The sequence below is a fragment of the Magallana gigas genome, chromosome 2, assembly GCF_963853765.1.
Source record: "Magallana gigas chromosome 2, xbMagGiga1.1, whole genome shotgun sequence".
In the NCBI taxonomy this organism is placed as follows: Eukaryota; Metazoa; Mollusca; class Bivalvia; order Ostreida; family Ostreidae; genus Magallana; species Magallana gigas.
Genome location: NC_088854.1, coordinates 44471177 through 44499053, shown reverse-complemented (window position 1 = coordinate 44499053; position 27877 = coordinate 44471177). Strand labels below are relative to the sequence as shown.

Here is a 27877-nt window from a genome sequence, read left to right as displayed (position 1 = left end):
GTACTTTGATATCAGATCTGCAGGCAGTCTTGAGGAAGGGAGCAAGTCTTTTTTGATAAAAACTATCAAATTCGCAAATATTTAAATCGCGGATAATTCGACACAAGAGTTTATTTTACTGGTAAAAGCATTGCAAAAATCAACTTTTTTGAGATCACGGGAACTGATTCCGATGTGTTAAATCCATAATTTTCTATGGTTGAATTAACTAGTGATTGGGAGTACATTGCATTTGCAAATATAAAACCTTTTTATATCTAGTTGATATATGAACTCGCCTCTCTTTCAATGATTTGGACAGAAAAGTGTTAGTTGCAGAACTTCTTATGGACATCAGAGTCATTCCATACTTTCTGCAGCAGAAATGGGCCTCATCTCGAGTCATCAAGTAGTTCTTGAAAATGAAGTAGTTTGTCTGGGCTTTAAGAAGAAGGTTCCCATTACAATTGCATCAGATATTGCTAAGCTACTTGAATGCAACTTTACACTTAGATCTAAAAACAAACCATACCCCTTTTATTTAACTGATACTAAAAAGCACCCTTAACCGACAGAAGAAGCTTTTAGATAAAGGAGGTAACAGTAGCGTTCCAATAAAGCGGGTAATTTTAGCAGATTCTTACTTTAGCTTATTTTAGCAATTATGGATAGGTTTATTCCCATTTCGCCTTAACTGTAAAAGTTGGTATTCGCATTTCGCCTAAGTAGGCTATAAGGTGAATTAAGGCGAGGTGGGAGCTTATATAAACATATAATTGTGTAAATAATGTTTGTTATCTGAAATTGCTCGTTCTAAATAAAGTATAAATAAGTTTGTAAAAATGTACTGTAGAAAGCACTGATATAAATATGTGAAAAGTTTTATTATTCAAAATACCGGTATTTATCATTAACATGATTTGCTAAAATTGATCAACAATGGTACGAACATTTTGATATTTTAGTATAAGCAAGCTGATCAACTATAGGCAATTATAGGATACTTTGAATTCTGCTCACATCCTTTCCAACATTCTTTTATGTGCGTTTATTCACTTCTCTCTTTATCCTCTTCATTATTTACTTTGACTGGTACATTACACCATTTCTGTGAACTTTTGGCCATTGATATTACTTCATAATCCTCTTGGGAGGGAAATAAAGAATGCATGAATGAAGAATTGATTTAGCTCCACAACAAGAATGATTCATACAAATCGGCTATGAATTTCGGATAAAGATAAAGACATACACTACAGTCATTTATAAAGATTAAAAGATACTTTTTTAAAAATAGTTTTTACATTTACATGTAAATCGCTGTATTCATGAAGTAAATTCAATTTTACTATACAAGCGAGTTCTATTTCTGGCTTATTATTCTTATATTTAATTTCAAAATGAATCTTTTACATGTACTTTCCTATAATTTTTTTCGCTATTTATGGTATTAATGTTCACATTATTTGATTTTTCTTCATTTTTCCAATCTCATTATTTTCATCTGTGTTATTAATTAATTAATTATCAAAACATCTCAAGTTCTGTTTTTACAGTTGTTTTATCAAGAAATTCCCATTTCGCCTTACTACTTTTTTACATGTATTTCACAGTTAAGGCGAAATGGGAACACACCTTGTGGATATAGTTTAGGTAACTATAAATACAATTCTTGTAAACGAAAAACGTCGTAAAATAATTTGTGTACCAAATTCATTGCAATACCCTTTATAGAAAAGCAAATCTTTTTTAAATTCGCGGGTTTTTTTTTTACTTAAGACTCTACGTTTGATTTTTTTTTAATTTTGTCTCATCTAGAATGAAAATGAGTTAAAACATCAACCTTATCTTTTTAACTTTCTTATTTGTTTATCTTGGAATCGTCACACAGAAAGTGAATTTGTACCGTTCTTACACTTGATTTCAAATCCCAGCATCATTTCGATACATATGATGATGTAGACTTCTACCCGCTGCCAAGGATAAAACGGATTTCTAGCATCGCAACATCAAATCTCAGTATCTATTTTGACACCGATTTTCAACATGGTGCCAACATGGAAACTTTCACCAGTAAAGTTAAATGATGTTTTAGATCATACAACATAAGATATCTTTCATATAACCAATTTAACAAGACCTTGGACTTTCAATAGGATGTAACTATCTTTCTCTTGCATCAAAAGAAGTTGAAAATGACACATGCTTCAATTGAAAAATACACAGATTGCGTAGTCTTAGCTCAAAGACTAGACAATTATTGTTGATTTCAAAGAGTTATGGCTGATTGGCCAGCAATGAAATAAACAGGCCTACGTCACACTGCTGTTTGACACAACTACCCAAAGTCCAAGCTCCTATTTAAACGGTTCTTATTATCAGCATCCCCTACACTTTGATAAACATGACATCAAATTAGCCTTCCCGAATTAAATCACTCTTACCCAGACTAGCACCGAATACCAAGACCATCTCCACATAGAGGTAGCTTATTATAAACATTTTTTTTCCGCTCCGTTCTTTCTTAACGCATTGACTCTTGCTTGCCAGGGGTTTATATAACTGTCAGAAATATTATAATTATTTTAATTTTCTGCTTTACGTAAACAACAAGGGTGAATATGCGTTCTTGATTAATTAAAACACAGTTGTAGATATTGCGCACAATGGCAATCATTCTATGTTTTAGAGAAAGGGTCGATAAACTATAATTCGGGTTTTCAAATCGACCAACATGTTGAAGAAACCTCTATAGAAAATGGTCATACACCATGTGAATATGTATGTTGGAATCCTTATATTTGTCACGAAAGAGCCATGTTATGACACAGGGGTTCTGGAGAGCTTGGTGTGAGAACAACGATTGAGTTACTGTGCGCTATTGCTCAAGTAAAATATCAGCTTTTCATCTTTATCTTGAATTATTCAAATAACCACACACAAAAAAATTAAAGTGTAAGAATGATTTGCAAACACATTCCTTCCATTAAAAAGGATACAAATGCTAAGTATTGCATGTTCTGATCGACAGTGACACTTTTATTAAAAACTGATGGATCCTGAATTTGTAGAATTGGTATTCAGTCAGTAGAAACACAGTGATGCATTCAATCGATGGTTTTTAATACAATGTGTGTTTAACATTGTGGTAACACTTAATGTATTTTCACAGTACCATTATGACAGTAATTTAACGATATGTTGTCTGTGGTTTGTGAGAAGATGAAGCTGATTTAGTTTGATTTCACCAGTACAGGACCCGATCCTTTACCTGGTATGTCATCAGTACAGTAAATCACGCTTATAACGAAGTGCCAGGGACGGACGATTTTACTTCGTTGTAAACGTAAAACAGTGAATAAAACAAAAGGGAATGAAAATCACTTCAATATAGGCGTCAATTCATTACAAGTGTGTTCGCTGTAAAGTCTTTTACTGTAATGTGTTTTTATACTAATAGTATAAATTTAGACCAAGGACTTCTGTTTTCGTTGTTTCTGAAGTTGTTCTAACACTATTTACGGAGCTTTACGTTGTAAGGCATTGATGTACTCAGTCGATGTACTTGACGTTGGTAAAACACTAGAGTACTAATCAAAATATGTCGATAATAAAGTAAAATATAATTTTCTGTTCGAGTACTCTCTGAACTTTGTTGATTTTTCCTTATTGGCTGCTAGCTTCTACGGGCTTAGTGGCTGCTTTTAGTGGCTGCTACATGTAGCTTCAGCCTGGTTATCAGTAAACCTAGTAAGACACTTATGTGTTATGTTTGTATAGTACCTGATACTGTAACACTAGTAATAACTAATGGGATTCTAATTGCACGTCATATGTACTAGCCACTACTAGGCAACGTGGTAACCTAAAAACTTCTGTATACTTACAAGTACGCACACTTACCGGTATGAGACATTGGTGTTTTTGTGTTTTTATTTTTTCTGATATTATAATGCATGATTACAGTGGAAAAACGTATTGACGTTAACTTATTTATTAACAATCTGCAGTGCTAATTTTGTAGTACCTGACATAGTGATAACACTAGTACACTAGTACTGAACATTGACGTAAACCTAGTAACACATCGGTTTACCCTGTTTACGGTTGTTGAGAATATGAAATCAAAGCGGGTGTCTGGTCACGTAAATATTCACAGGGGCCTCATTGTAACCCTCTGTCTGATTATGGAGTTTGATATCGGGCAATGTGACGCAATATTCTGTGTTAATGTCCCCAGCTTACACATGGACGCCGCGAACAAAATCTGGAATTTCCTACAAGTCAACGACAGACTGATAAAGGTTAGTATGTCGGCACGTCGTGGATATAAAAGGAAATGTACACTCATAATCCGTTATCTTAACCTAACTGTCCGAAAAACGCGCCCTGATACACTTAATATGTTGATATGTGGGGCTTCTTTTTTAGCATTTTTATTTTAGAATGAAAGTATGTTAAAACTTTCTGCCAACTAAAACACTGAATTCAACATTATGCTGGTATCATCAACACTAGTTAATGTGTTTTTGATCTCAATCCTTATTGCAGAAGTTTGAATTCTTTTATAGGTTAAAGTAATAGCTTATGGGGGAAAAAGGTGTAGGTTTCCTTGTACCTTTGGAAGAAAAATTCTAAAAATTCCGTTAAGCGAAATGAATGAATTTAGATTTAAAAATCAATCTACAAATTATTAGGGGAAAAAAGCAAAGAATATTCTTCAAATAAACCCATATAGAGGTTATGTGTGAGGGGAAAACAACTCCAGGTTACATGAACATTTGTTCGTATTTTTTTTTTATTTAGAAAAGTTAATTTGAAATTAGTTCATATTTGCCTTTGACACATCTCCATATCTAGTCATGTCTTGCAGTTGACCTAATACCAGTATTATGTTCCTGTTGTACATGTAATAGGATACATTTAAAGAAGGAATTTTTATACTCTATTGTAAAAATTATGAGAAATCTAGGAGAAAAATGTTCACATGTTTGACTTTACAGAGTGACGTTATAGTGGGTCTCGGGACTCATGACACTCGAGTCGCCATGGAAACAGCTATGCTGTGGTTTGAAGGATGGGCCGACGTCATCGTTTTCACGGGGCGATCAGGTAACCTTACGAAAGGTGAGTTACATACTTTAATGATTACCATGTCTGGGATTGTTTTTACTCATATAATTATTGTATAACAATTGCTTTTTTATTTCTACCAGGCCGATGGAACAGATCGGAGGCTGAAGTTTTTCGTGACATCGCAATATCGATGGGTGTGCCATCTTGTAAAATTTACATTGAAACCGAAAGTAGAAACACGGGTGAAAACATTCGCTTTACATACGACCTGCTGAAGAAAAGAAAAAGAGTCCCACATCGAATAATTCTGGTTCAAAAGCCCCACATGGGTAAGCGAACCGTGGCGACATTCTGGAAGCAGTGGCCTCAATCGAACACTCCCATCGTGTCTCTGGTTGTTAGAACTTTAAGGATAACTCTCGAACGTTACCCTAATAATGACGTAGGTGATTTGGGTGACGTAATATCTGTAATGATGGGATATCTACAGCGCCTACCTCTGTATTATAAACTCGGTTTCCAAACACATGTTCACATACCTTCTGATATTTGGGATTCATTTTTGTTTCTGCAAAAAACTGGATTGTACAAGTCTCATTTTATTTCATAACCAGGCATATAGTTTGAAGTATCTTCATATCATAAATGGTTTTCAATTCGGAAGATTTTTTCACACGTTCAGCTTTGCATCTTATACTTAATACAAACATATTTAACATATTCATGACATAGTCAGAGTAACATTTTTACTAAAATTCTTATACACTTATATTCAATTCTACAGTGAAAATAATGCAACAGTAAGTTAACGGTTCTACAATATTTAATACTATATAAATAGTGCCTGTTTGGGAGGGTAACAGTTGAAATTGACACCCCGAGAAAACCATTGTCAACCGACGCTTCGCGTCGGTTGACAATGGTTTTCTCGGGGTGTCATTTTCAACTGTTATCCTCCAAAACAGGCACTATTTATTTTGTTATACTGAATGTCTTTTTTAAAAATTTTAAGAAATTTTTACTGCTTTTATATAGGAATAACGTGAATTCTACAGCGAACCGTACGCGCATAATTTTCGCGCATGTAACATTTTTTAATGTTACCCGTTGCCAAGTGCGTTGCTAACGCTGAGGGTAATAGTAAATATTATTAACTGCGTCTTAACCAATCAGATTTCAGTATTTAACATGAAAGTATAACAAATGAACATAGTACACAATTGCCAATGAACAATTTCTCGTTACACGAGATTTTGCCTTCATGTAGTCGTTACTAGTATACTCGACATTTTAGATTTAAATTTTTATATTGATAGACAATATAAAAACTATATAAACACTTTAATAAATGTAAATATAATTATTTCAATCATAATTTATTCTTTGTATATATCGTGGGAAAAAGTGATCAAATTGTCCGTCCAGCCTACTGTACAAATTCATTTGTCATCTCTATATTTTGGGAACATATTATCACTCCCCTGGGTCCAGTTGATCTTGAAAGTCACTTATACTCTTGGGTAAAGGGTATGCAGTGACTCTGAGCACGTTTTCAGTTGTTGTTTTTTTTTGGATCAAAGAATAAGGTAAAAAAATATCTATATGTGTAATTTTCCCTTCCTTTGGTCTATTTCGGCGAGTAACTCCTTCCTTAGCGTGATAATAGCAAAACTCACTATTTTTTTTTTACCATATGTAAGTTACACCAACTCTAGTTTATTTGCGAATGTTCCATAAAATTGACGGTTCTTGTTAGGTGCCATCTCAAAATACAGGTATATACATTTATTATAGGATAGGAAATTGTCATTTCCTCAATTTGCTCTAGGTTTTAATAAATACGACAATAGCGATTTTCCTCAAATTGTAATATGTGATTAGTTATATCATTTTCTACCTTACATGTAAAAAATATTAAATTGTACCGTCAGATTTTTAGTGGGTGCCATCTCAAAATATTAATATACGCCAAATTCTGCTAAATATATTTGATTTTGGAGTATTATAAATGTTAGAACCATTTTAACAGGAGCTTGAACTTTGGGTAGTTGGTGTCAAACAGCAATGTGAAGTAGGCCTGTCTTTTACATTGAAGGCCACTCAGCCATTGCTCAACAAGATTTGTCTGGCTTTTGAGCTAAGACTACGCAATCGATGTTTATTTCGCTTGAAACCAGCGTCATTTTAACTTGTTTTTACGCAAGAAATAGGTAGTTATGTTCTACTGGAAGTCCAAGGTCTTGGTTCTAATTAGTATAATGGATTCATTCAAAACTTAAGAAAAATATCCCCGATGATTGCATTATTCTGTGTAAGGAATGTTCAAAGAAAGTTCGCGCACAAGATTGTAAGTTTGAAGGAATCATCGACTCGATTTGGGATTTAAATGTCTATAACCTCGAAAGGCTATGTACAGGTTTCAACAAAAATATATTATGTTGAGAGTCGAAGTACATGGCTATTCCGGTTATTAAAAAAACTCACAAGCTTTCAAAAAATGGCAATGAGAGATAAACCGATAACTAGTTATATTGGAAATGTTAAAGCAAGCATATTTTAATTAAGTTATATTGTGTATATTCTAAAAAAACTAGTAATAAGAAAAGAAAATAGCCTTCGTGTAGCATATCTAGAAATCAATAACGACAAATTAAAATATACCGGTATATTATAATTCAACATTATGTTATAGTAACAAACATTTAAAACAAAAAAGTTTCATTTAAAGAAAAAAAAAGACCACCAGTTGGATTTTAACCCAAAACACTGCATGTTTGTATTCACTAATCCAGGACGAAACCACTGAGCCATGCGAGACTTGTCAGTATGCTCTATAAAGTAGTGTTTGAAACAACAATGTCATATCAATGGACTATCTTTACACGTTTTAAATTTGTGGAGAGAAGACCCAGAGACAACAAAGCCATTTAAAAACAGTTGTAAATAAGTAGTATTTTGCATGAATTGCATCGTGTTGCTATATATATTTAGACCCATATTATGATAAAACAAAACCTTTTGCATTACAAATATTTTTCCACTCATTCCACATCCAACAGAAACCAAATAACGGTTATAATTCGAAAAATGTTCAAAATTTTCACTCTCCTTGTGCGCCCAGATTCCTGCCGAATGTACATCTTAAGCGCCCATTTCTTTGTAATATTTGACTAAAAATTGTGTTTTAAAAATTTTTGGAATGGTAAAAATTACAAAAGCCCCAACAAGATTCGAACTTGATCATGACTTACAGGTTCGTAGTTAACGCTCCAACCCATTGCGCTACGTCGGTAGACAGCAAGTTTGGGAAAATTTTGAGAAAAAAAAATATAAAATTATACTTGTTTTTTTTTTTTGGTTTATTCACATAGAAAGTACGTTGCAATATGGAGGTGTCTCATACCACCATAAACGTGACCACTGAAGTGTTCATTGGTCCGCTAGATACGTAGCATCGTTTTTGAAAGGGGCAGATATACAAAAATCTTGACCAAATAATGGAAAGATACCAAATCACTTTACAGAAAAAAGTTCTTATCGAGGAGGAGGAGGATGAGCCTCCTATTTCCCATACATGTGTGTTAGTATAAAGGTATATAAACTTTTCCAGGCCTAACTTCTGTTCGCCTTGTCCAAGAATTTTGGGGTGGCACGCTTAAGAAATGTAATGATAATCTAAAATGTCAACGATCTATTTGGTATATTGTAACTCTAATGTACAGGAAAATTAACTAAAGCAGGCACGTAGCATAGATTTTGAAAGGGGAGCAAACCCATAAAAAAAACCTTGTCAAGCAAAAAAAAAAACAAAGAAAAAACACCAACTTCTCAAAAATCATGAAAATCCTTAACCGGGGAGGGGGGTGGGTAGAGCATGCTGTACCTATAAGTTTACACGACAATTTCACTGCTAATTTCCTTCCTTTCAATTCAATTTTTCACATGCTCCTAAAAAAGTTGAGCGGGGCAACTCCATCTTAATTTCCTTTTTTATATGCAATTTAAAAAAAAAAGTTGTAGAAATGATTAAAACTTCTTTTAAAAGTCACACAAAATATATATTAGATCGGGATCGCGATGACAACAATTACACGAGGGAGTGAAAAAATTCCACAAAACAGCCAAAAACATCGCATGGTAAAACCGCAAGTGGACGTTGGTCACAGGTAATTAGATATATTGTAGATTGTAACTTTATTTATTTTATCAAAATCTACAGAACAATTAAAAATGTATTTTTTCATTTTTACCATGATTTTAAACCACTACGTTTTTAAGGCCATTCGTCACCAGTAAACAATAACCTGTGTTTACATACAAACAGTAATATCGCGCGATCGCGATTCCAAAATTAGGAATTGTGTCATTGGCCGATTGAAATTGAAACTGACACCCAATTTATCGAACATGTAAATTATAGTTTTATCCATAGATTCAGTTATTATGTCATTATGTTTTTGTACATGATTAAGGTTTTGTATTTTTTAAATCTACAATTTTATGCCATCAACTTACATCGATCTCGATAAAGGGTGTTTCCAGTCAGGCAGATCAAGTGTACACACATGTAGGGCCTACATAAAAACAATTTATTTGGTCTATAATTCTTTTGATAATCATATAAAAACCCATTTTCAGGAAAAAAAAATATGAACCCTTGAATATATTATGTCAAATTTTTACACAAAAACTGTTCTATCTCGAAATCAAATGGGGGCATGATGAGCCCAAGGTATAAGTTTATAACCCTTTTTCTTTCTCCAAGTGCAAAAATCATTGTATGACTGTAAGACCAGAAAATGTTTTGTGGCACGCCTCTATTCACAAGGTGTACACTAGCTAAGACTTTTAATTAGTAGCTTGATTGGAGTTTGATGTAACTTCAAGAGAATATGATTGGAAAATGTTAGTTAATTATAAATTTTTGAAGTTTATATTCCATCAGTTTTTGGAGTTTTAGAAATTATAATTATATGTAAAATTTTAAATAAAGGAACGTTTACACACTGAAGTAAATTATGGCAGCAAGTTGATTGAAAGTCCATTACAAATTACATAATGATACAATTTTCCATTCCGAAATCTGGAATCGAAGGGGCTAAAAGAAGAATATTTAGTGTAATTCTTTGTTTTGCTGATATGATTACAAAAGTCAATTTGATTCTATGTTGTATGGGTAAATTAACTGCTACATTTGCTGGTTATATACAGTCTTACAGATATATATTCATAGATGGTGACTGAATATATTGACATATTTTTTACTGGTCAGTGTAATAATTTTTTAAATCAAATCATACAGTATGAGCAATATTTTGATCATTTGAAAGTTATTAGATTTCTACATATATTAAATCCACTTCACTCTTATTCCCTTCAGAAACGAGCATTTTGAGTTCATTATTGTATGCTAGTCACCAAAGAAAATTTGATTCATAAATGCCACAAAACATGGTTATCTTCAAGTACACATTATCTTTCCTGAAATTCTGTAAAATAGAATTAGGGCATCATTATTACTACCGGGTAAATGTGTCTAATCTATTAAAAACTTCCTGGTACCCTCTTCTCCATTGAAGAAAACCTCCACATGTTTGTTTTCAAATGGTAAAATCCTGATATCTATCGACATATAGCGTAATTTTTTTTCAAGAAATTTTGATTATTAAAAAATAGAACAAAGATATCTGAATTTTATTTCTTTTTGCAAAGAATGAATATTAAAAAGATTTTTGGTTTTAATCGTTAATTCTAATACGGTATATTTTTATTTTATAAAATGGTATTTTTTTAATGCAGTCCATCGCATTACGATGTAGTGATGACATCATAATTTGAAACTTTATTTAAAAAATGACAGTGAAATGCACATGCAGGATGTATGGTCTACCTGTAAATTCTGTGATGAGTAATATACTACACAAAGGTTTAATTCAACCAGGTGACACAAATGACATACAGGTAGGCTGAGGTAGCTATAAAACATTTGTTTGCAAGGAGGAGAAGTTATATCCATTCATAAAACTTTTGTACATTCAGTGATGACACATTTGTGTTTGACTCTAAAAATGATTAAGAATTAGCTCCTTTATTCTTGCACACTAATTTAAATGTGCAATGTTAAAAAAACAGAGCACATTACTTACTTGCCAGTGCTTGTCTTTTATATACCGGTAGGGTCATTTTCACTTTAAGAGATCAAATATTTGTTCGATTTTTGGCCAACTACCGGTAAATGCAAGTTTGCAGCTTAAATCTTAATTTTATATTGCTTTAAAATATTTGTGTAAGTTAAAATATCACTAGAATTCATAATACATTTAGAATATGCACATGCATCATGATTTAAATGTACCATTACCTGAGTAAACCTTAAAAGTTGGAGGTTTGTCATTTTTCATCATATTTATGTAACTGTTTCAAAGTGTGCACATCTTTTAAGTAATATTTTCTTTTCATTTTCCTAATTATATACTATATTTTTAATATTTAAAGCTAAGAAATAAAGAGATTTTTGTCTGATAAACCAGGTAGTTAATGACTGTTGTAAGAGTTATCTCTCTTTCCCATATAGATTGCTCTTGCAACATGGTTTTTACATATTAATGTTCTTGCATTGTTCATGAAATGATCAAAGCACATTGATAATATGAATGCAGGAAAAAAAATGGCAAATTTAACTGCAGTAGTTACTTTATAAGTCACTATGCAAACTGCATGTATTCCTAGGGCAGTATTCTTGGAAAAAAACAGGGAAACCAAGTTATTGGTCCATCAAATTCTGTCTTTACAATATAAGGCAGGCAGCCATTGGGTCAGTGAGAGTCAGTCGGCACAAAGAGATGTGTGATGCATGTTAGATAATTTCACTGCAAAATAGCCCCAGGAGAATATTTTGGTATAGAGTTTCAATACTACCACTCTTATGTTGTCAACTTCTTCCTGAATTTCCATCCTTGATTATTGATCTCCCAGCTTTCTGCATTCACCCAGTTGGGTAGAGAGATAATTAGTATGCGCAATGTTCTTTGATGTTGCGGATTCTTTTGATTAGAAAAACATATTCATAGTTATAAATATTGTTGATTTATTATCCTTTGTTTATTCTTTTTGTAAAGCAGCATTTGCAATTTATTGATTTAGAAAGGGTTATATAGTTCCTATAATGAGCAAGAGGATTTTAAAAAAATACAATTATTTATGTCCTGGTACATCTGAAAATATTAGACAGGATTTGTTCTGAGGCTTGCAATATTAACCAGTATCTACAATTTATATAATTTTAGTATTGATTATTTGTGACAATCATTTTCATCAACATTATATGCAGAGCATTACACTTTATTGTGCCCATCAGTTCACGCTCTTTCAATCCAGTTTTCCACTGCAGGGCAATAGAGCTTGACCTTGGTAGTGACAAAAGTTAAGGAAGGTCCCATTCGTCTGAAGTTGCTGTTTGCTGTTCCTTTCAATAATAGATTGGATAAATTTCTGAAGAGCTGGCAGCAAAGCTATAGATAGATCTTTGATGTGAAACGAGGAAAATCAATCAAAATGTGGTTTATTCCTATCAGTCCTGTATTTATCCTTGTCTTCTTGTCAAAAAGAAGCTTTGGAAATGCTTTGAAAAAAAAACCTAATTATTTTGTGTGCATGAAGTGGTCGGTCATGTGACCAGGATAGCTGGAGGGGAGGAATACCCCCATTGTCAGTAGGCTATAATTAATACTGGTCTTATCCTTGTCTGGGTCCTATTGCCATGGTAATACTGCCAGACTGCGACTATCTGGGTGTGTTATTACTTGGTACGAATCTCTTCAGGGGGATATGATCTGATGATGTATGGCAGTTAATTTTCTCTGATTTTTTTCAAGCCTCAGATGGTCTGTACAATGTAGGAACATTACATGAGGGCAGTACAGATCACAAATATTGAGAGAGAGAGAGAGAGAGAGAGAGAGAGAGAGAGAGAGAGAGAGAGAGAGAGAGAGAGATATGGATGGATGGATGGAAATTGGATTCTAGGGTACAATGTATATTGGACTGACCATTGGGGTACAACCAGATGAACCGATTATAAACAAGATAGAATTATTAATTGGTTTTAAGATACACTCTACTGTGATGGCAGTTGAGTGCTATGTGTCAATGTAATATTAAACTATTATATGGTGTCCTTGAACACAAGTTATCTAGTTATTAAAGTAAATGTCCTTGGACATTTCAACATAATTGCTGCTATTCTTAATAAAAAAACTGTTAGTGACAATATGTGCAAAGACAAGTTGCTGAAAAGCAAGGTCAGTCCCCTTGAATATTATTATTCCTACATCCCAAGAACCAAACTCCTATTTTTCTACCAGTACACCCCCATGTCTGGCCTCAGCCAATGTAAAACTGGGTTACTATCATAGTATATTTGCTGGTGTTTCAGCAGAAGATATCACGATCTCTGCCAGGTATTGCTCATTCATAATGTCTTTATGATGGTTGGGTTCTTTTCTCACTCTATCTGTGAACTCCAGTGGTGCCCACTGCGTGTGCTTAACAAGTTTGGCCAATTACCTGCACACACAGATACTTGATTAGTCTCAGTAGTAGGTGTTTCACAATAAGTACCTGGTAGGTGTGTAAGAGTACCTGTGATTACCTGTACTATCACTGTGTAATACTGCCATGTGCTTAGCCAGGTAGCGCATTATTTACCTGAGAAAAATGTACATAACATATTAAATTGGTATTTGTATCTTAGATTGTTGGTCAAATGTCTGATTACATGCATACAATGGATTTTTGTAGAGGATGCTATAGACTCTGTGATGATCAGAGGACACTGTGACATGGACATAGAAGCAAGGAACTGACCATCAGAAAACCCTAATTCCTCCAACCAGCTAACAGTGTACAGGTATTTTCATCGCAAAGAAACTAGTTGTCAAATGATAGTTTAATGAAGAATCACTTCTTAAAAATTTCAATCAGTGAAAGTATTGCATTTTGATTATAATGAACTTCCCTGTTCTGTTGCACAACCTTATTATGTTGAGTGACTGGCCAAAAAAAAAATGAATGAACGCTTGTAATTTTATGTCTTTGTCCTGAATGTGCCTTAGACCTACCAGAAGGAAATGTTTTAAATGATTTTAGTGTACTAAATGTACGTATATAAAAATGGTACCTATATAATATCTGTTACTCTCTAAAAAGCTGGATGGTGTAAACAATTTTGATTTTTTAAAAACCCCAGAATAATTCTTCCCCCCCCCCCCCCCCCCCCCATTGATTTATATGTGATTCAAGAGCAGCTCTTCTTTTCTACCCCAAAATTTCCCTACGTCAAATGAACACCTTGTATAATTGTTTTAAGTGACTGCAAAGGAGAATTAAATGATCTTGAACCTTTGGTTTTATTAGCATTAGGGCACCATTAAAAGTACTGCAGGTTGCAATTCTCCACCGATATCTTGGTAGAAATATCGTTATGGATTTCATGGCATTATCAATAATAGTTGATGCACTTAATGCTTTTACTGTCTTTCGGCTTCATTTGCATAGAGTTAATCTCCTGTTTGCTTTAGATGGCAGTCTTATGTTTTACAATCAATACGACTGTAGAAAGGCTGTCTCAAAGCATTTCCAATAGTTTTGACCATAACAGGAGAAAGGGTAGAAAAAAGCAATCCTGGAAATATTTCATCATATAAAAACATCAATACAGTCTCTATATGTGCTGGAGAATTCAGCCAACTCAATTATCTTGGGATTTCTTTGCAGTCTCCGGAATATGTTTAGCCAAGGGTATCCATTCTACCTCTTGGTTCAGATCAATATGGCACCGAACTAATTTGTATCAATGAACACGATTGGATGACTATAATGTTTGAATTCAGATATTGATTGTCAGTAGCAGGATGGATCTGAAACTTCCACAGTAGGCTTTCTGGCCCTATATAGTATGATGGAATGGAGTGTGGCTTTTTTTTAAGCAGTCAATGAAGCAATCTGTTAATTTTACTTGTATTGTGTAAGGGTTAAAGAAATAGTTCAGACAACCAGAAACTGTACATTGAAACTCTATTAATTCCGAGAATAGTTTGGAAAATAGAGAATTATTTCAATGAATGAGGATAGATGTTTGACATTTTGATTGAGTCGGAAGTTATCGAAGGAATATTGGATTCACGGATTGCAGACCATCCACCTAGGATTCAGCTGATGGGAATATGTTATGTGCTTTAGTTGCGGATTTGTAATATTGCTTAACTTTGGTATTTGGATGTAGCTTTTACTGAGGTTAACTGAACCGAAGAAGTTTATATAAAATCAAGAATTCAGGTATATTGTCCCGTACCAGAAGATAAAACACTCATCAAATATGGCTGTCCGGTATTTTATGTGTAAGTATATGCATGGATTCTAGTTCTTTCCATTTTTTTTCACAAATATCCCTTTATTTATGGAAAAATTTTAAGATACCAGTTATGTACATATGTATTTGAATCATGAATATTTGTGGCAAATTTCTAGATAAACTAGAAATGGACTACAATATTTGTTCAAATTGATTTAAGATACCAAATCATCTCAGATCATTTAGTATCTTTCACAAAAAGTTGTTTTTTTTAAATATCTTTCGTTTAGATCTGATTTATTAAACATTCTATAAGTATATAGAGTCAACAGATGTGAAGTGGGCATGAAAAATATTCTGTAAAGAATTGCCCTAAATTGTGTACTAAACTAATATAGAAGATCTTAATTGATTCAGATCCCGGTCGGTTGTATTTGTGTTGTTTGTGATACCCTATCTTCTAACTGTAAGGCTGGAGGGAATATGGTCATGGGTTTATGTTTGTGTGGGTGGGAGTAACGGTTTGTCATTTCAGAAAGGGATTTTCCTTGTTTGAGATGTTGGAGGAGGCTGTTTTATAAACATAAGCATAAACAAAAAATTGTCTACCTGATATTTAATTAGTAGTACAGGTAACTCATATTATGAAACATCATTGATTTCTATTTACATCATCAAAGGAACGATGTGGTCTTATAGGTTATGCATAATGCATTTGTGATTAATTCTGTTCTTCTAATTAACTACAGTAGATGTTCATTGTCTTCAGTGCTCACTTAAAACCACAGTTTGACTTGGTATTGACTCAAGTGAATGAAAAGTAAGGATGATGGGTGGGTTTTCAATGCAGTACATACTTGCTTGTAAGTATTAAGAATAAGTACATGTACCTAATACAAATGTACTTGGAAGCAAGAATAAGTACATGTACCCATACCTCATATTGGCATGCAGTACTGCACATAGTGATCTCTGGTGTTTTCAGACATGAGAATGAAATTGTCAGTTGTTGGATTTTGAGGCTTTTTTTTTTCCTTTGGCTTTCAAGTTTTAAATAAAAAATCTCAATCAATGCTTCATTTTGACTTGAGTTCATATAGTAGTTTCATACAACACCATAGTCATCATTCTTTAATTAATGAAGTAGTTTCATTTCATTATGTAAAATTATTTTTTAAAAAAGGAGAGAAAAATAACGCATGTTGAACAAAGGGATTTACTGTACACTGAGTATTATAAAATGACTAGTGTAACTCTTCTGTATTTACTGCCTTTGGTTTTCTATTCTGCAACTACCTTTTGCATTGACGAAATTAGGTGAATGTAAAAGTGAGCAATATACCATAATCAAAGCTACTGAATATTCGTTCATACTTTCAGCTGTGAAAAACATACAAAATTGTTGATTGCACTTAAATTCAGGAGGGGGGGGGGGGTTCTGATGTCATGTGTAAACTTATGGTGGAAGGTATACAAAATACACAGCTACTGTCTTGAAATATAAATGATAATTGGGTAAGGTTAAAAAAAATTTGATAAAGATGGATGATTTTTGAGAAATGAGAACAATGAGAAATAAATGAAAAAATAATGTCATACATTATAACATCTATCATATCATTTTAACACTAGATTAGGTGAGCAATGAGACCTCTTTGTTTATAGCCCAAAAAGTTTGGTAAGAAAAAAGCATTTGAAAGACCAAAAACTATTACTTCAAGTGCAGAGAGTCTTTTTATGGTGATGCCGTGAACCCCTATCCCTTTGTACATGTTACTGCTATACATATATTCTGCCCTTAAAGACTGATGAAATGGTAGTAAGGTGGAGGTCCTAAATGCTGTTGGTACATGCACCAATAAGGCATCAAATGTTTTGAACAATCTTCATCATTCTGTGTTATTTCATTGATTTGATGCTTGTATGCATACAAACTCTATTTAAGAAAGAAGTCAAATTACAATATAATTAAGTTTGCTGATTGTATCGCCAAACTGGCTTTTGACACAAGCAATTATGATTTCCTTGATTTTGTATTCTGTGGGAAAAAATTGCGATAACGTTTGAAGGATTGGTGAAGTCTTAGTGAGACATTGCCGATTTTCTTTACATATGTTAATGTAATGCTGCCAATTCTAATTTGGTTTGCTGAAATGAGCTTTCTGGTCTATAATCTTTAGGACAATGGAGGGCCTCTATTACTCTCAGACGGGCTACTTACCAATTTCCCAATGGAATCACGTTTTGTTTTCTCTACAGCTTCACCTCTGAAACCTGCCTTATGATTTGTATGAAAGTTATTTAAATGTGAATTTAACTTTCAAAAACAGGTACTTAGACCCTGTGTTGCGTGTCATTAACCACTTTTGTGTTATAACATGTCTTGGAGATTGGCCGACATTGCTCTGCAATTTGCCCATTCAGATGCTGTATTTGAGGAAAACCATGGCTGTATTGATCCCCATTCAAGTGGAATAAATGATAAAATACAAGCCTGTTGCTGAAGATTTCTTCATTACAAATTCAGCATCCATCTTACTCTGCTGTGCTAAACTGAATTATTCTTCCTCTCCATAGGATTGATTTTTTTTGGCGGACACGCGATGTAGATGCTCGTCAGTAGTCTGATGCGAACACTAAAGGAACGTGTCTGAAAGATTGTGGCAATATAGTGAAATGTAACACATTAAAATTGCATGAGTCGATTGTAGGGGCATGCTTGAAATAAGCACCTTGTTCGGTTCTTGATGGTATCATTATCATGAATTCTCTATTGATAATCGGCTAAACAATTCACCTATTCTCCCGATTGTCATGCAATCAATACTCCATTTTGACCCAACATCTCACCCAAATGTTGATTGTCAGTGATAGAAAATTGTCACATAGAGCCTGATTGGTTCCCTGAACAATTATTTTGTCGATATTCGAAACAATCTTTGTCATAGAATTTTCACCTGACATCACCTTTCCTTGTAATGGGACTAGGTTGGGTGGCTTGGAGCGTGAACCATCCTTTTTTTGCACCTGAGTGTTAAGCTGCTCTGACGAGAGGGTGACAGGGGTAACAGGATACCAGAAAAGAAGCTGTCAATAGGAGATCTGTCTCTGATTGATGAGGGAATCATCTACTCTGTTACAGTCATGATTCCTTCTCTGTATGCATTATAGCCATTAGTTCTGGATGGTTACTTTTTTATCTTCTTTTTTTTGTTTCAAGAGTTTTTTTAAGAGTTTTTTTTAAAAGGGGGGGGGGGGTGTTGAAGTCTTTTCTAAAAGTTCAATGCAATAATTTTTAGAGGGTGATTGTATATTTCATAATCAACTCCTTTTTACAAATCTTTCATTTGCTGGATTATGGAATTATTAGCTTCTTTACAAATCCTTTGTTGATGGATGAAAAAAATTTTAATCAAGAATGTTGAAAAATCTGTACCGGTATACAATGTACTGTACATTATTTTCAATGCATGCAAAGCTATCTCCGATAAGATTGAAGTTACATTATATTTTCATTGTGTCAGCTACATAATAGTAGGACATTAATATCGGAACAGATAACAGAAGTTCCATTAATGTCCAGACAAGGGATGGAAATGGAGCTCATTTGAAAACTATTGATTTATTTAGCATTAATTAAATTTACTATCGGCACAGGATAAGTGATTTATAGTCACATTTGCCGGGACGTTGGATTTAAAAAAAGAGATTCTTTATTATGGAAAACCGATTTCATCTGTTGTTTTCTCAGACCAGCCTTGCTTTAGATGGTCTGGTCTGATATTCAGTGCTATTCTGATCAGGATTTTTAAACAGCTGTGTCAAAGAATGAATAATTTATGCTACTACTTTGTTGCTGTGATAGTTTCATCCATTGTTGCACGAAAGTCATCGCTATAATGGTTATCTTCACACTGTGTCAATCATCAGAGTTTTATATTCGAATGAGAATCACATCAAATGTTAAACACAAAATAAACTAAAAATTCAAGCTCTATTGAAAATAGTGAAGGAAAAAAAACCCAACATGAATGGCTTTGTAACAAAATCCAAAAATTCAAACAATGCCATATGTGAAACAGAATCTGATGGTTGTACTGTAAAATACACTTGATTAATCTTCCTTTTCATAGATTTATGCAAGGTTGAAAGTCTGAGTGTATCCACCATTTTCTTTATTAAAGTTTCATAAATCGGTCTAGTTTTAGAATTTGTAAAATCAAATATTTGGACTGAAAAAAAAAAGAGACAATGACTTTTAATTTTTTATTGATTGGTGTGTATCATTTTAGCTCTACTGAACCAGTATGCTTTTTCATCTACTTTGCAAAAAACAACTAAAACTAATGCCATATAGCTGAATGCACATTGAGAAATCAAAGAGAATTTTTGGTTTTGATCAACCAACATTCTATACATTACGATTGTATGTCTCCTTGACGTCAGTTCATTGATTGCATCATTAGAGCTTATTATTTGTGGCAATGCTTTCTGCTGATGTCTTGCTTTGGTGCACTGTCGACGGAGGTTAATATATCTCATCGAAAAACTAGAAGGCTTATTGATTTTGCTAAAGTTTACTCTATAACAATATTGTTGTCTCCCAAACCTAGTTGATTAGTTTAGAATTGACTGTAAAAACAAAATTGGCCTGCCATTGAGTAAATGCTGAATTTGAATATCAGATAATTACAAGGTCTATCCAATGCAATTATGGAAGAAAATTAAAATTTTGTCTGGGACGATAATTTCATTTTTCTCATACATTTCAATACCCAATCTGCAACTTTGTACAATAAAAGCTGAACCCAATATTTGCTAAAACTTTATTGATTAGTGGACATTTCTCCGTTAATAGGACTTCATAACATATTTTTGTCCTACTTTCTGAAAATGAGACATGGATAGATTGCACCCCTAATGGCTTTTTTAGCTCACCGAGACGAAGTCAAGGAGAGCTTATGCTATACCCTCGGCGTCGGCGTCGGCGGTGGCGTCGGCGTCGGCGTCGGCGTCCGGACCTGGTTAAAGTTTTTGTTGCAGGTCCTGTATCTAAGCTATTACTTGTCCTATCTTCACCAAACTTGCATGGATGATGCATCTGGACCTACTTATGGACTTGAAAGACTTGGATGCTGAATCTGGGTCCTAAATTTCAGATGCTGGAGGAGGTTAAGGTTGTTGGACCAGGTTAAAGTTTTTGTTGCAGGTGCCCTTTGATAGCAGTATCTTAGTTACTGCTGGTCTGTACTTCACCAAACTTGCATGGATGGTGTGCCTTATGATACTGATGCACCAGACAGGCTTGAGTGCTGAATCTGAGCTATAGGTTTCGGATGCTGGAGGAGGTTAAGGTTTTTGGAGCAGGTTAAAGTTTTTGTTGCGGGTGCCCATTGATAGCAATATCTAAGTTACTACTGGTCCTAACTTCACCAAACTTGTATGGATGATGCGTCTTATGATACTGATGCACCTGACAAGCTTGAATGCTGAATCTGAGCAATAGGTTTCGGATGCTGGAAGAGGTTAAGTTTTTTAGAGCTGGTTAAAGTTTTTGTTGCAGGTGCCCTCTGATGATGATATCTTAGTTACTACTGGTCCTAACTTCACCAAACTTGTATGGATGGTGCGTCTTATGATACTGATGCACCTGACAAGCTTGAATGCTGAATCTGAGCAATAGGTTTCGGATGCTGGAAGAGGTTAAGGTTTTTAGAGCTGGTTAAGTTTTTGTTGCAGGTGCCCTCTGATGATTATATCTTAGTTACTACTGGTCCTAACTTAACCAAACTTGTATGGATGTTGCGTTTTATGATACTGATGCACCTGACAAGCTTGAATGCTGAATCTGAGCAATAGGTTTCGGATGCTGGAGGAGGTTAAGGTTGTTGGACCAGGTTAGATAAAGTTTTTGAAACAGGTGCCCTCTGATGATGATATCTTAGTTATTACTTGTCCTTACTTCACCAGACTTCCATGGATGGTGTGTCTTATGATACTGATGCACCTGACAGGCTTGAATGCATAGTCTGGTTTCGGATGCTGGATAAAGTTAAGTTTTTAGGAACAGGTCACATGTTTAATAGACGATAGTACTATTTCAAACTTGCATAGTTGATTTAACTGTAATATGAATGAATCGCAGAGGTAGCTTCAGATGCAGAGCTTGATCTCCATTATCAAGGATGCTAAAAAATAAATCTTAGTTATTACTGGTCCTAACTTCACCAAACTTGAATGGATGGTGTGTCTTATGATACAGATGCACCTGACAGGCATGGATGCTGAATCTGAGCCATAGGTTGCAGATGCTGGAGGAAGTTAAGGTTTTAATTGCTAGTGCCCTCTGATGATGATATCTTAGTTATTACTGGTCCAAACTTCACCAAAATTGCATGGATGATGTGTCTTATGATACAAATGCACCTGATGGGCTTGAATGCTGAATCTGAGCCATAGGTTTCGGATGCTGGATGAGGTTTTGTTTTTTGGAACAGGTCACCTGTTTTATAGATGATAGCTTGCATAGTTGATTTAACTTTATTATAAATTAAATGCAGAGGTTGCTTTAGAAGCAGAGCCTGATCTCCATTATCAAGGATGCTAAAGAAATCTCCTACCTCACTCAAACCAGCTCGATAGATAGATGTGTTTGTTGATAAATGATATAACATGATTCCTATGATAAAGTATTGTATGATATGAAACAATATTGTTTGAAATGATACAATATGATATCATATGTTATATTATAAAAAAGTTACACGATACGATATGATATTGTATCAATTTTTTTGATATTTTATGATATGATTATGTATCATGATATTGTTATGTATAGTATTGTATATTATGATACAATATTGTATAATATTATATTGTATTTTTAGTTTATTATTTTATCACATGATACAATTACATAAGATATTGCAAAATATTATATTGTATCCTATGATACAATATTGTATATTCTATAATACTGTATCATACAATATTGTATAATATGATATTGGTTTCAGTAATATAGAATTTTATCACATGAAATTGTATTATATGATATTGTAATATTATATAATATTGTATCATACGATATTGTATGATATGATATTGGTTTATATGATATATTATCATATCACATGAAATTGTATTATATGATATTGTAATATATTTTATTGTGTCATATGATGCAATATGTATAATATAATAATGTATTTTATAATATTTTACCATATCACATAATATTGTATCATTTGATAAGATACAATGTTGGAATCAAATTATATTGTATTATATGATATAATATCATATAATGTATCAAATATGTTTCAGTGTCATTCAATACAATATCATTCTATATTATACAATATAATATCATGTTTCAGTGTTATGATGTATTATGTAATATGATATTGTAATATGATACTATATTGTATTATATTTTATGATATTGTATTATGTGATCAAATACAATAAGGTATAACACAATACAATGTCATATCATACGTTACAATATCAAATCTCATTATTGTTTATTACGGTATTTTATTTATTATATGATATATATTATATAAGAAATATGACATGATGCAATATTTAATTTTATATCATTGTATTGATTAACATATTAACATATGATTATCATAAAAAAATTTATCAGATGATATACGATATTTTGTCAAAACAGAATCCATGAATATCCAAGATCATAAAGTATGATTTTCATATAAATTGATAAAGGTGGTCTTATGAAGGTGATGTCTCATAAGGTTGATGCTCCGTCTCGGTGAGCTTAGTAATCTATGATTACCTATGTTTTTTTATACAAAAGATATGACAGATGTTATGGGGATACTTGCTCTCACATCATTATGACTTGGTGTCAGATGAAAGTTTAAGTTGAAGGGATTCTGTCAGATTTGGGACTTTGTGCTTTTTTATAATGAAACTGGGTGCAGATGTCATTCATGTACAATTCGAAATTTCTGTTTGTGATATTCATTTTAAAGGAGTATATTTTTAAAGCTAAAACTACAGTTTATCGATCTAGTTGAGCAAATTAATATTTAGGTAAAATAACTGATATTTAGGTAAAGTTGTACATGCATAATTCAAGTTCATAAATGTGTTTATTGGAGCCGAACTTTTGTTCCTAAAGGCAGAGGGAGAGAGCAATTAACTATAAAGTAGTATAATGTAGAACTTAATTGGGTCTAGATATAAGATCAATATCAAATAGGTTGATATATGTTGAATTTTTGTCCGTTTTTGACTGCCTTGTGAAGCACTTTAATGCTTTGATGATGCCATGTTGTCTGTATCCGTTTTAGCTTGCTGACATTGCATAATGTGAAACTGAGAAAGAGTTGGCTACAGTTCATATATTATTCTCTTATTTCAAATGAAACCAGCTGTATTTTTTTAGACAAAGGAAAGAAGTATGCAAATGTGCAATTTATCTAAAATTTAATTCAGTATTTTTTTTCCTTTCAGTCTTATTGATTACGAGATTTAATGAATTATGAGAAATGTTTTTCATTTATGTATTTAGATTACTGCTTGTTGTCAGATTATTGATTTTCCAGCATTTTGAAAGGTTTTCATTTTTACTGATCTAATAAGAATTGCAGATATTAATTGTCTTTTAACAGACACTACTTGTGTAGTACAAACTTGGTTGGTTGTAATTAACGGTAATGAGTTCAAACCTGAGAATATTGAGTATCGTCCATCATAAACAGTTAAAATGAAGCTATTGAAAAACTGCTTTACAACTACCGGTATTTGAATTCGGACAAATTGAGCAGAGTGAATAAGATAACCCCTAGAAAATGGATGTTTCCGATATCTTCATGAATTGAATGTTGGTCTCCATATTGAACAATCGCTGTCCCCAAAGAATTGTAAAGTTATGCTGTATCAGAAATTGTGTTAAAAGCATTGTACTTTAATCCAGTGCAATGGATGTTAGCTGTGTACGTGAGTTACAGAATTGAATTGTAAGGGTGTAATTGTATAGTACTGGTTGACAGTGTTTACTGAAATGTTCTCTTGATCCATGATTTGGCAGATCTAGCACCTGTTTTGATATTCACCCAATACACCAATAATAAAGAATTTCCACACATGTTCTATCTACTTGTAGATACAATACCATTATGAATCCCAAAAAGTTAAAACTTGTCTTAGAAATACCCAAAACTGGTTCTTTTTGATAAAGAAATTTCCAGAGAAATGTGTAAAATTACTGCTATCTGGGTGTTTTTACTACTTATATTTTTTTAATGGACTTTCAAGATTTGATAGATTTAATATTTTTTTTTAATTTATATTGTAGTTGGGCTAAATTGCCAAAATGACCCTGGAACGAAATCTACAGCCTGAGTACTCGGCAGTTATAATGAGTACAGCACCCCACAGATCATCCAACCTCGACGTACCCCAGCATCAGCCGCACCGCGATGAACCCATCAACAGCCGAAACAGTCCGAGCACGCTCAATGTCCTCACCACCAGCTCTGATTTTGAGTTCTCCAATAGGTAGGCGTCTGCTTGGACTATTGATATTTATTGTACTATTTACAAAACTGGAAAATGAGCGGTCGATTTCCTCCGATTTTATATTGTGTCTGTTCCCATGAGATCTTACCTCTCCCCCGCAATGAATGGTACATTACGCAATGAATGGTACATTACGCTGTAAAGTGCTGCATGACTTTCTTGCGTTGCTTGAACAACAAAATCCAAACTGTGATATATTTTGAATTAGTATTTTTTTTTTATCTGTGCTGATTTCACAATGCAACATATCCAAAATGTTCTTAGTAAGACTATTAAAGTTAGCTATGAGTGAAGATTGTGGAATAATTGAAGTTTATGTATTGAAGTATCATCCCAATGATTCATTTATTAAATTTGTTAGAAAGGATTTTCTACTTTACCCAGTGACATTTTTATAAGATTAGCTATCAAGAACTGTCCTCAATAATGAATTATTACAAGAAATATTCTACCTTGTAAATTGGGTGAGGGAGTTGTGCAGCATTGTTGGGGATGGCCTTAATATTTCATATGATGCTTGAGTAACAGATAATCATAATGGCATAACTTGAGGATTCTGTTGTTAAATAAATGATGTGCTTTCTCACCTTATGTGAGGGCCTGACACCGATACAAGATGCGGATTATGTAAGATCTCACCTAAGAAGTTTGGATGTAACAGCAATGATCTTGATGTGTCATTGATTCTGTGTGTGTTTTACAACCTGTCTATGATAAAGTTTACAGATCAAGACACAGCTGTAACTAATATGCATGTATTGATTTCATTTTCTGATTTATAGCATACCCTTACCCCCACTCTTTGAGTTTAAAATAGTGTCTTGTATTTGGTGTGATCAATTCAAACATTTATGATATTTTTTGTCTGAAATATCAACCCCAAAAAAGTTTAATACTCTGATGACATGTTGCATGACATCATGAAAATAAGTACCACATGAAAAACCATATATAAAAACAAAAAATAGTTGGAAAGAATCCTGCAATTTTTTTTATTGGGGGGAGGGGATTTGGATGCAGGCAAGGAATACAATTTCATCCCCTCACAAATCCTTCTTTTACCCATGGGTCAATTACAGAACATAATGTTTAGTGATGACACCTTTTGTGATACAAAATTTTATGACATCCTCTTTTATATGTTTAAAAAGTTCCAGTTTTATGTAGTGCATGAATTGAAGACAGATTGTGTTTTGTTTGCCGATCAATTGCTTCTTTTATGACTTTAATTGCAGTTTCTTTGTTCTGTTTTAAATCAAATAAGTGTTTAAATGAGTACCGTAACTAAAAACCCGAAGCATTGATAACTCATTATTTCTCATACAAAGGTAAAAACTCTGAAGTTTATTGATCATTTATTGACATCATTGATTTTTACAAAGTAAAAGGTATAGAATACAAATTAACAGTCTATAGACCTATCTATGATCTAGGTTGATATGAAAGTTTGAAGTGTTTACAAAACAGGGCCCAGATAACCTACAATAACACCCTGCTGCTGCTACCTGCTGTGTGTGGTGTTTGTGGGAGATAGCCAAGATAAACCCTGTCTGACTTCTCCCCTCAGTCTGTATGCTGTAACCGGTGGTGGCAGGGGATGGTCAGTACCAGGAGGAGGAAGTGGTTATCTCCGATAATCAAATCAGTGTCAGTGACCAGAAGTCGTCAGGCCTCTAATGTTTTGTGGAGGTGGCCTATGATTGACCAGTAATTTGTGGGTAGAACAAGATACTTCCCCTAATCTTGTTAAGCTTTTGCTGAGTTGTGTTATCGAGAGAGTTGTTTATTAGCTTTATATTGACAGACTGTGCATCTTGCAGAGTCGGTGGTTTTGTTTTTGTACAGAACTCAGCATTAAAGGGACTTGTATATTGCTAAATAGTAACTTTGTTCTTTTATAACATTTTTTTAAAGGGGGAGGGTGGTTGGTTAGTATCACAGTCTGGTACTAGTTATGTAAAGATAACTATTGGTAATTCAAGAAATCGTGCTTACTTCTTGATAGTTCAGCTGCCATATTACAGTATCAAAGTTTAGTGTTAGTGGACTGTGGTATGGGGGGTGTCAAAGATATTTAGAATTATTGATAATTGTATGATTTCCTGACGTTGACAATGAAAATAAAAGTATTGATTTGTACATGTCAAAGGTTCAAAGCAATGTATTGATGACTGTTGTTGTTTGTCTTTAGCACTAACCTACAGTATTGATGCCAGGTAATTATGTGTATTGGCCTCTGACTTCTGCTGACTGAGTTATCCCTAATGACATCATTGTATCGACCCAGGTGTTTGTCACTCTATGTATAGGTATTGGACAGTCATCAGGTGCAAATGCCAGGAGTCAATTCCACTGAAAATCAATTCATCAGCTAAAAACAAAAAAAATGATAAATAATTTAAATGAGTTCCATTACAAGGATTGGTAAAGCAAGCTGTGTTATGGATGTTCAGTTGATGACAATCACCTATTTTTTTGGTTGGTTAATAGATATATTTTACCATGTATAGAATAACAGGAAATGAGTTTGAGATAAGGTCTACTAGTTCTTTTACAATTTGAGAAATCAGGAAATAGATTTAGACATACATTTATCAACTTTAAATCTCCTGGCCTCCATTCATTCCTTTTAATTGGCATTTTAAAGAAAATTTCATTTTACTATTTTTATTGATTTCTTTTGTTTTTCATCATTTGGCGTGTACAATAATGAACATGCAAAGATTCAGAGATGAAAAGTTATAAATAATGGCACTGGCCGCACGGAAGCATGAAGTCATCAAAGACTTGCCGTAATTAATCAGATAATGCAGTGACAGTTTAAGACGATGGATAATAATCAGGTCGCTGGTGGCATCACTTAGTGTCACTGTGACTCACGGCCCTAATTCAGCAGAACATTTCACAATACCT

At 33.5% G+C, this 27877-nt stretch overlaps 2 protein-coding genes across 3 annotated transcripts in view; both read left to right on the top strand.

Moving 5' to 3' along the window:
• Positions 1 to 3882: 3882 nt before the first annotated feature.
• Positions 3883 to 5765, top strand: LOC105343570 (uncharacterized protein SCO4629). The gene is made up of 3 exons (XM_011450978.4): positions 3883 to 4283; positions 4983 to 5106; positions 5196 to 5765. The coding sequence occupies exons 1-3, from the start codon at positions 4098 to 4100 to the stop codon at positions 5663 to 5665; spliced, it is 780 nt and encodes a 259-aa protein (XP_011449280.3). The 5' UTR covers positions 3883 to 4097; the 3' UTR covers positions 5666 to 5765.
• A 3322-nt stretch (positions 5766 to 9087) lies between these two features.
• Positions 9088 to 27877, top strand: part of LOC105343569 (mitogen-activated protein kinase kinase kinase 13) — a 28568-nt gene continuing 9778 nt past the window's right edge. Inside the window, exons 1-3 of one of the 2 annotated variants that reach the window (XM_034445392.2) lie at positions 9088 to 9221; positions 13855 to 13963; positions 24741 to 24943. In XM_034445392.2, the coding sequence (XP_034301283.2) occupies positions 24759 to 24943 (185 nt within the window). In that variant the 5' untranslated portion in view covers positions 9088 to 9221; positions 13855 to 13963; positions 24741 to 24758. Of the gene's footprint in view, positions 9222 to 13854; positions 13964 to 14970; positions 15453 to 24740; positions 24944 to 27877 lie in introns of those variants that run through there. The other variant, XM_011450976.4, reaches the window with a different exon arrangement.

What these genes read in the sequence shown, in the direction of transcription:
- LOC105343570 (XM_011450978.4), top strand. Translation starts at nt 4,098, where the DNA reads ATGAAATCAAAGCGGGTGTCTGGTCACGTAAATATTCACAGGGGCCTC. An exon ending in TCAACGACAGACTGATAAAG is followed by an intron (nt 4,284 to 4,982) that starts GTTAGTATGTCG and finishes TTGACTTTACAG; the next exon opens with AGTGACGTTATAGTGGGTCT. An exon ending in ATCAGGTAACCTTACGAAAG is followed by an intron (nt 5,107 to 5,195) that starts GTGAGTTACATA and finishes TATTTCTACCAG; the next exon opens with GCCGATGGAACAGATCGGAG.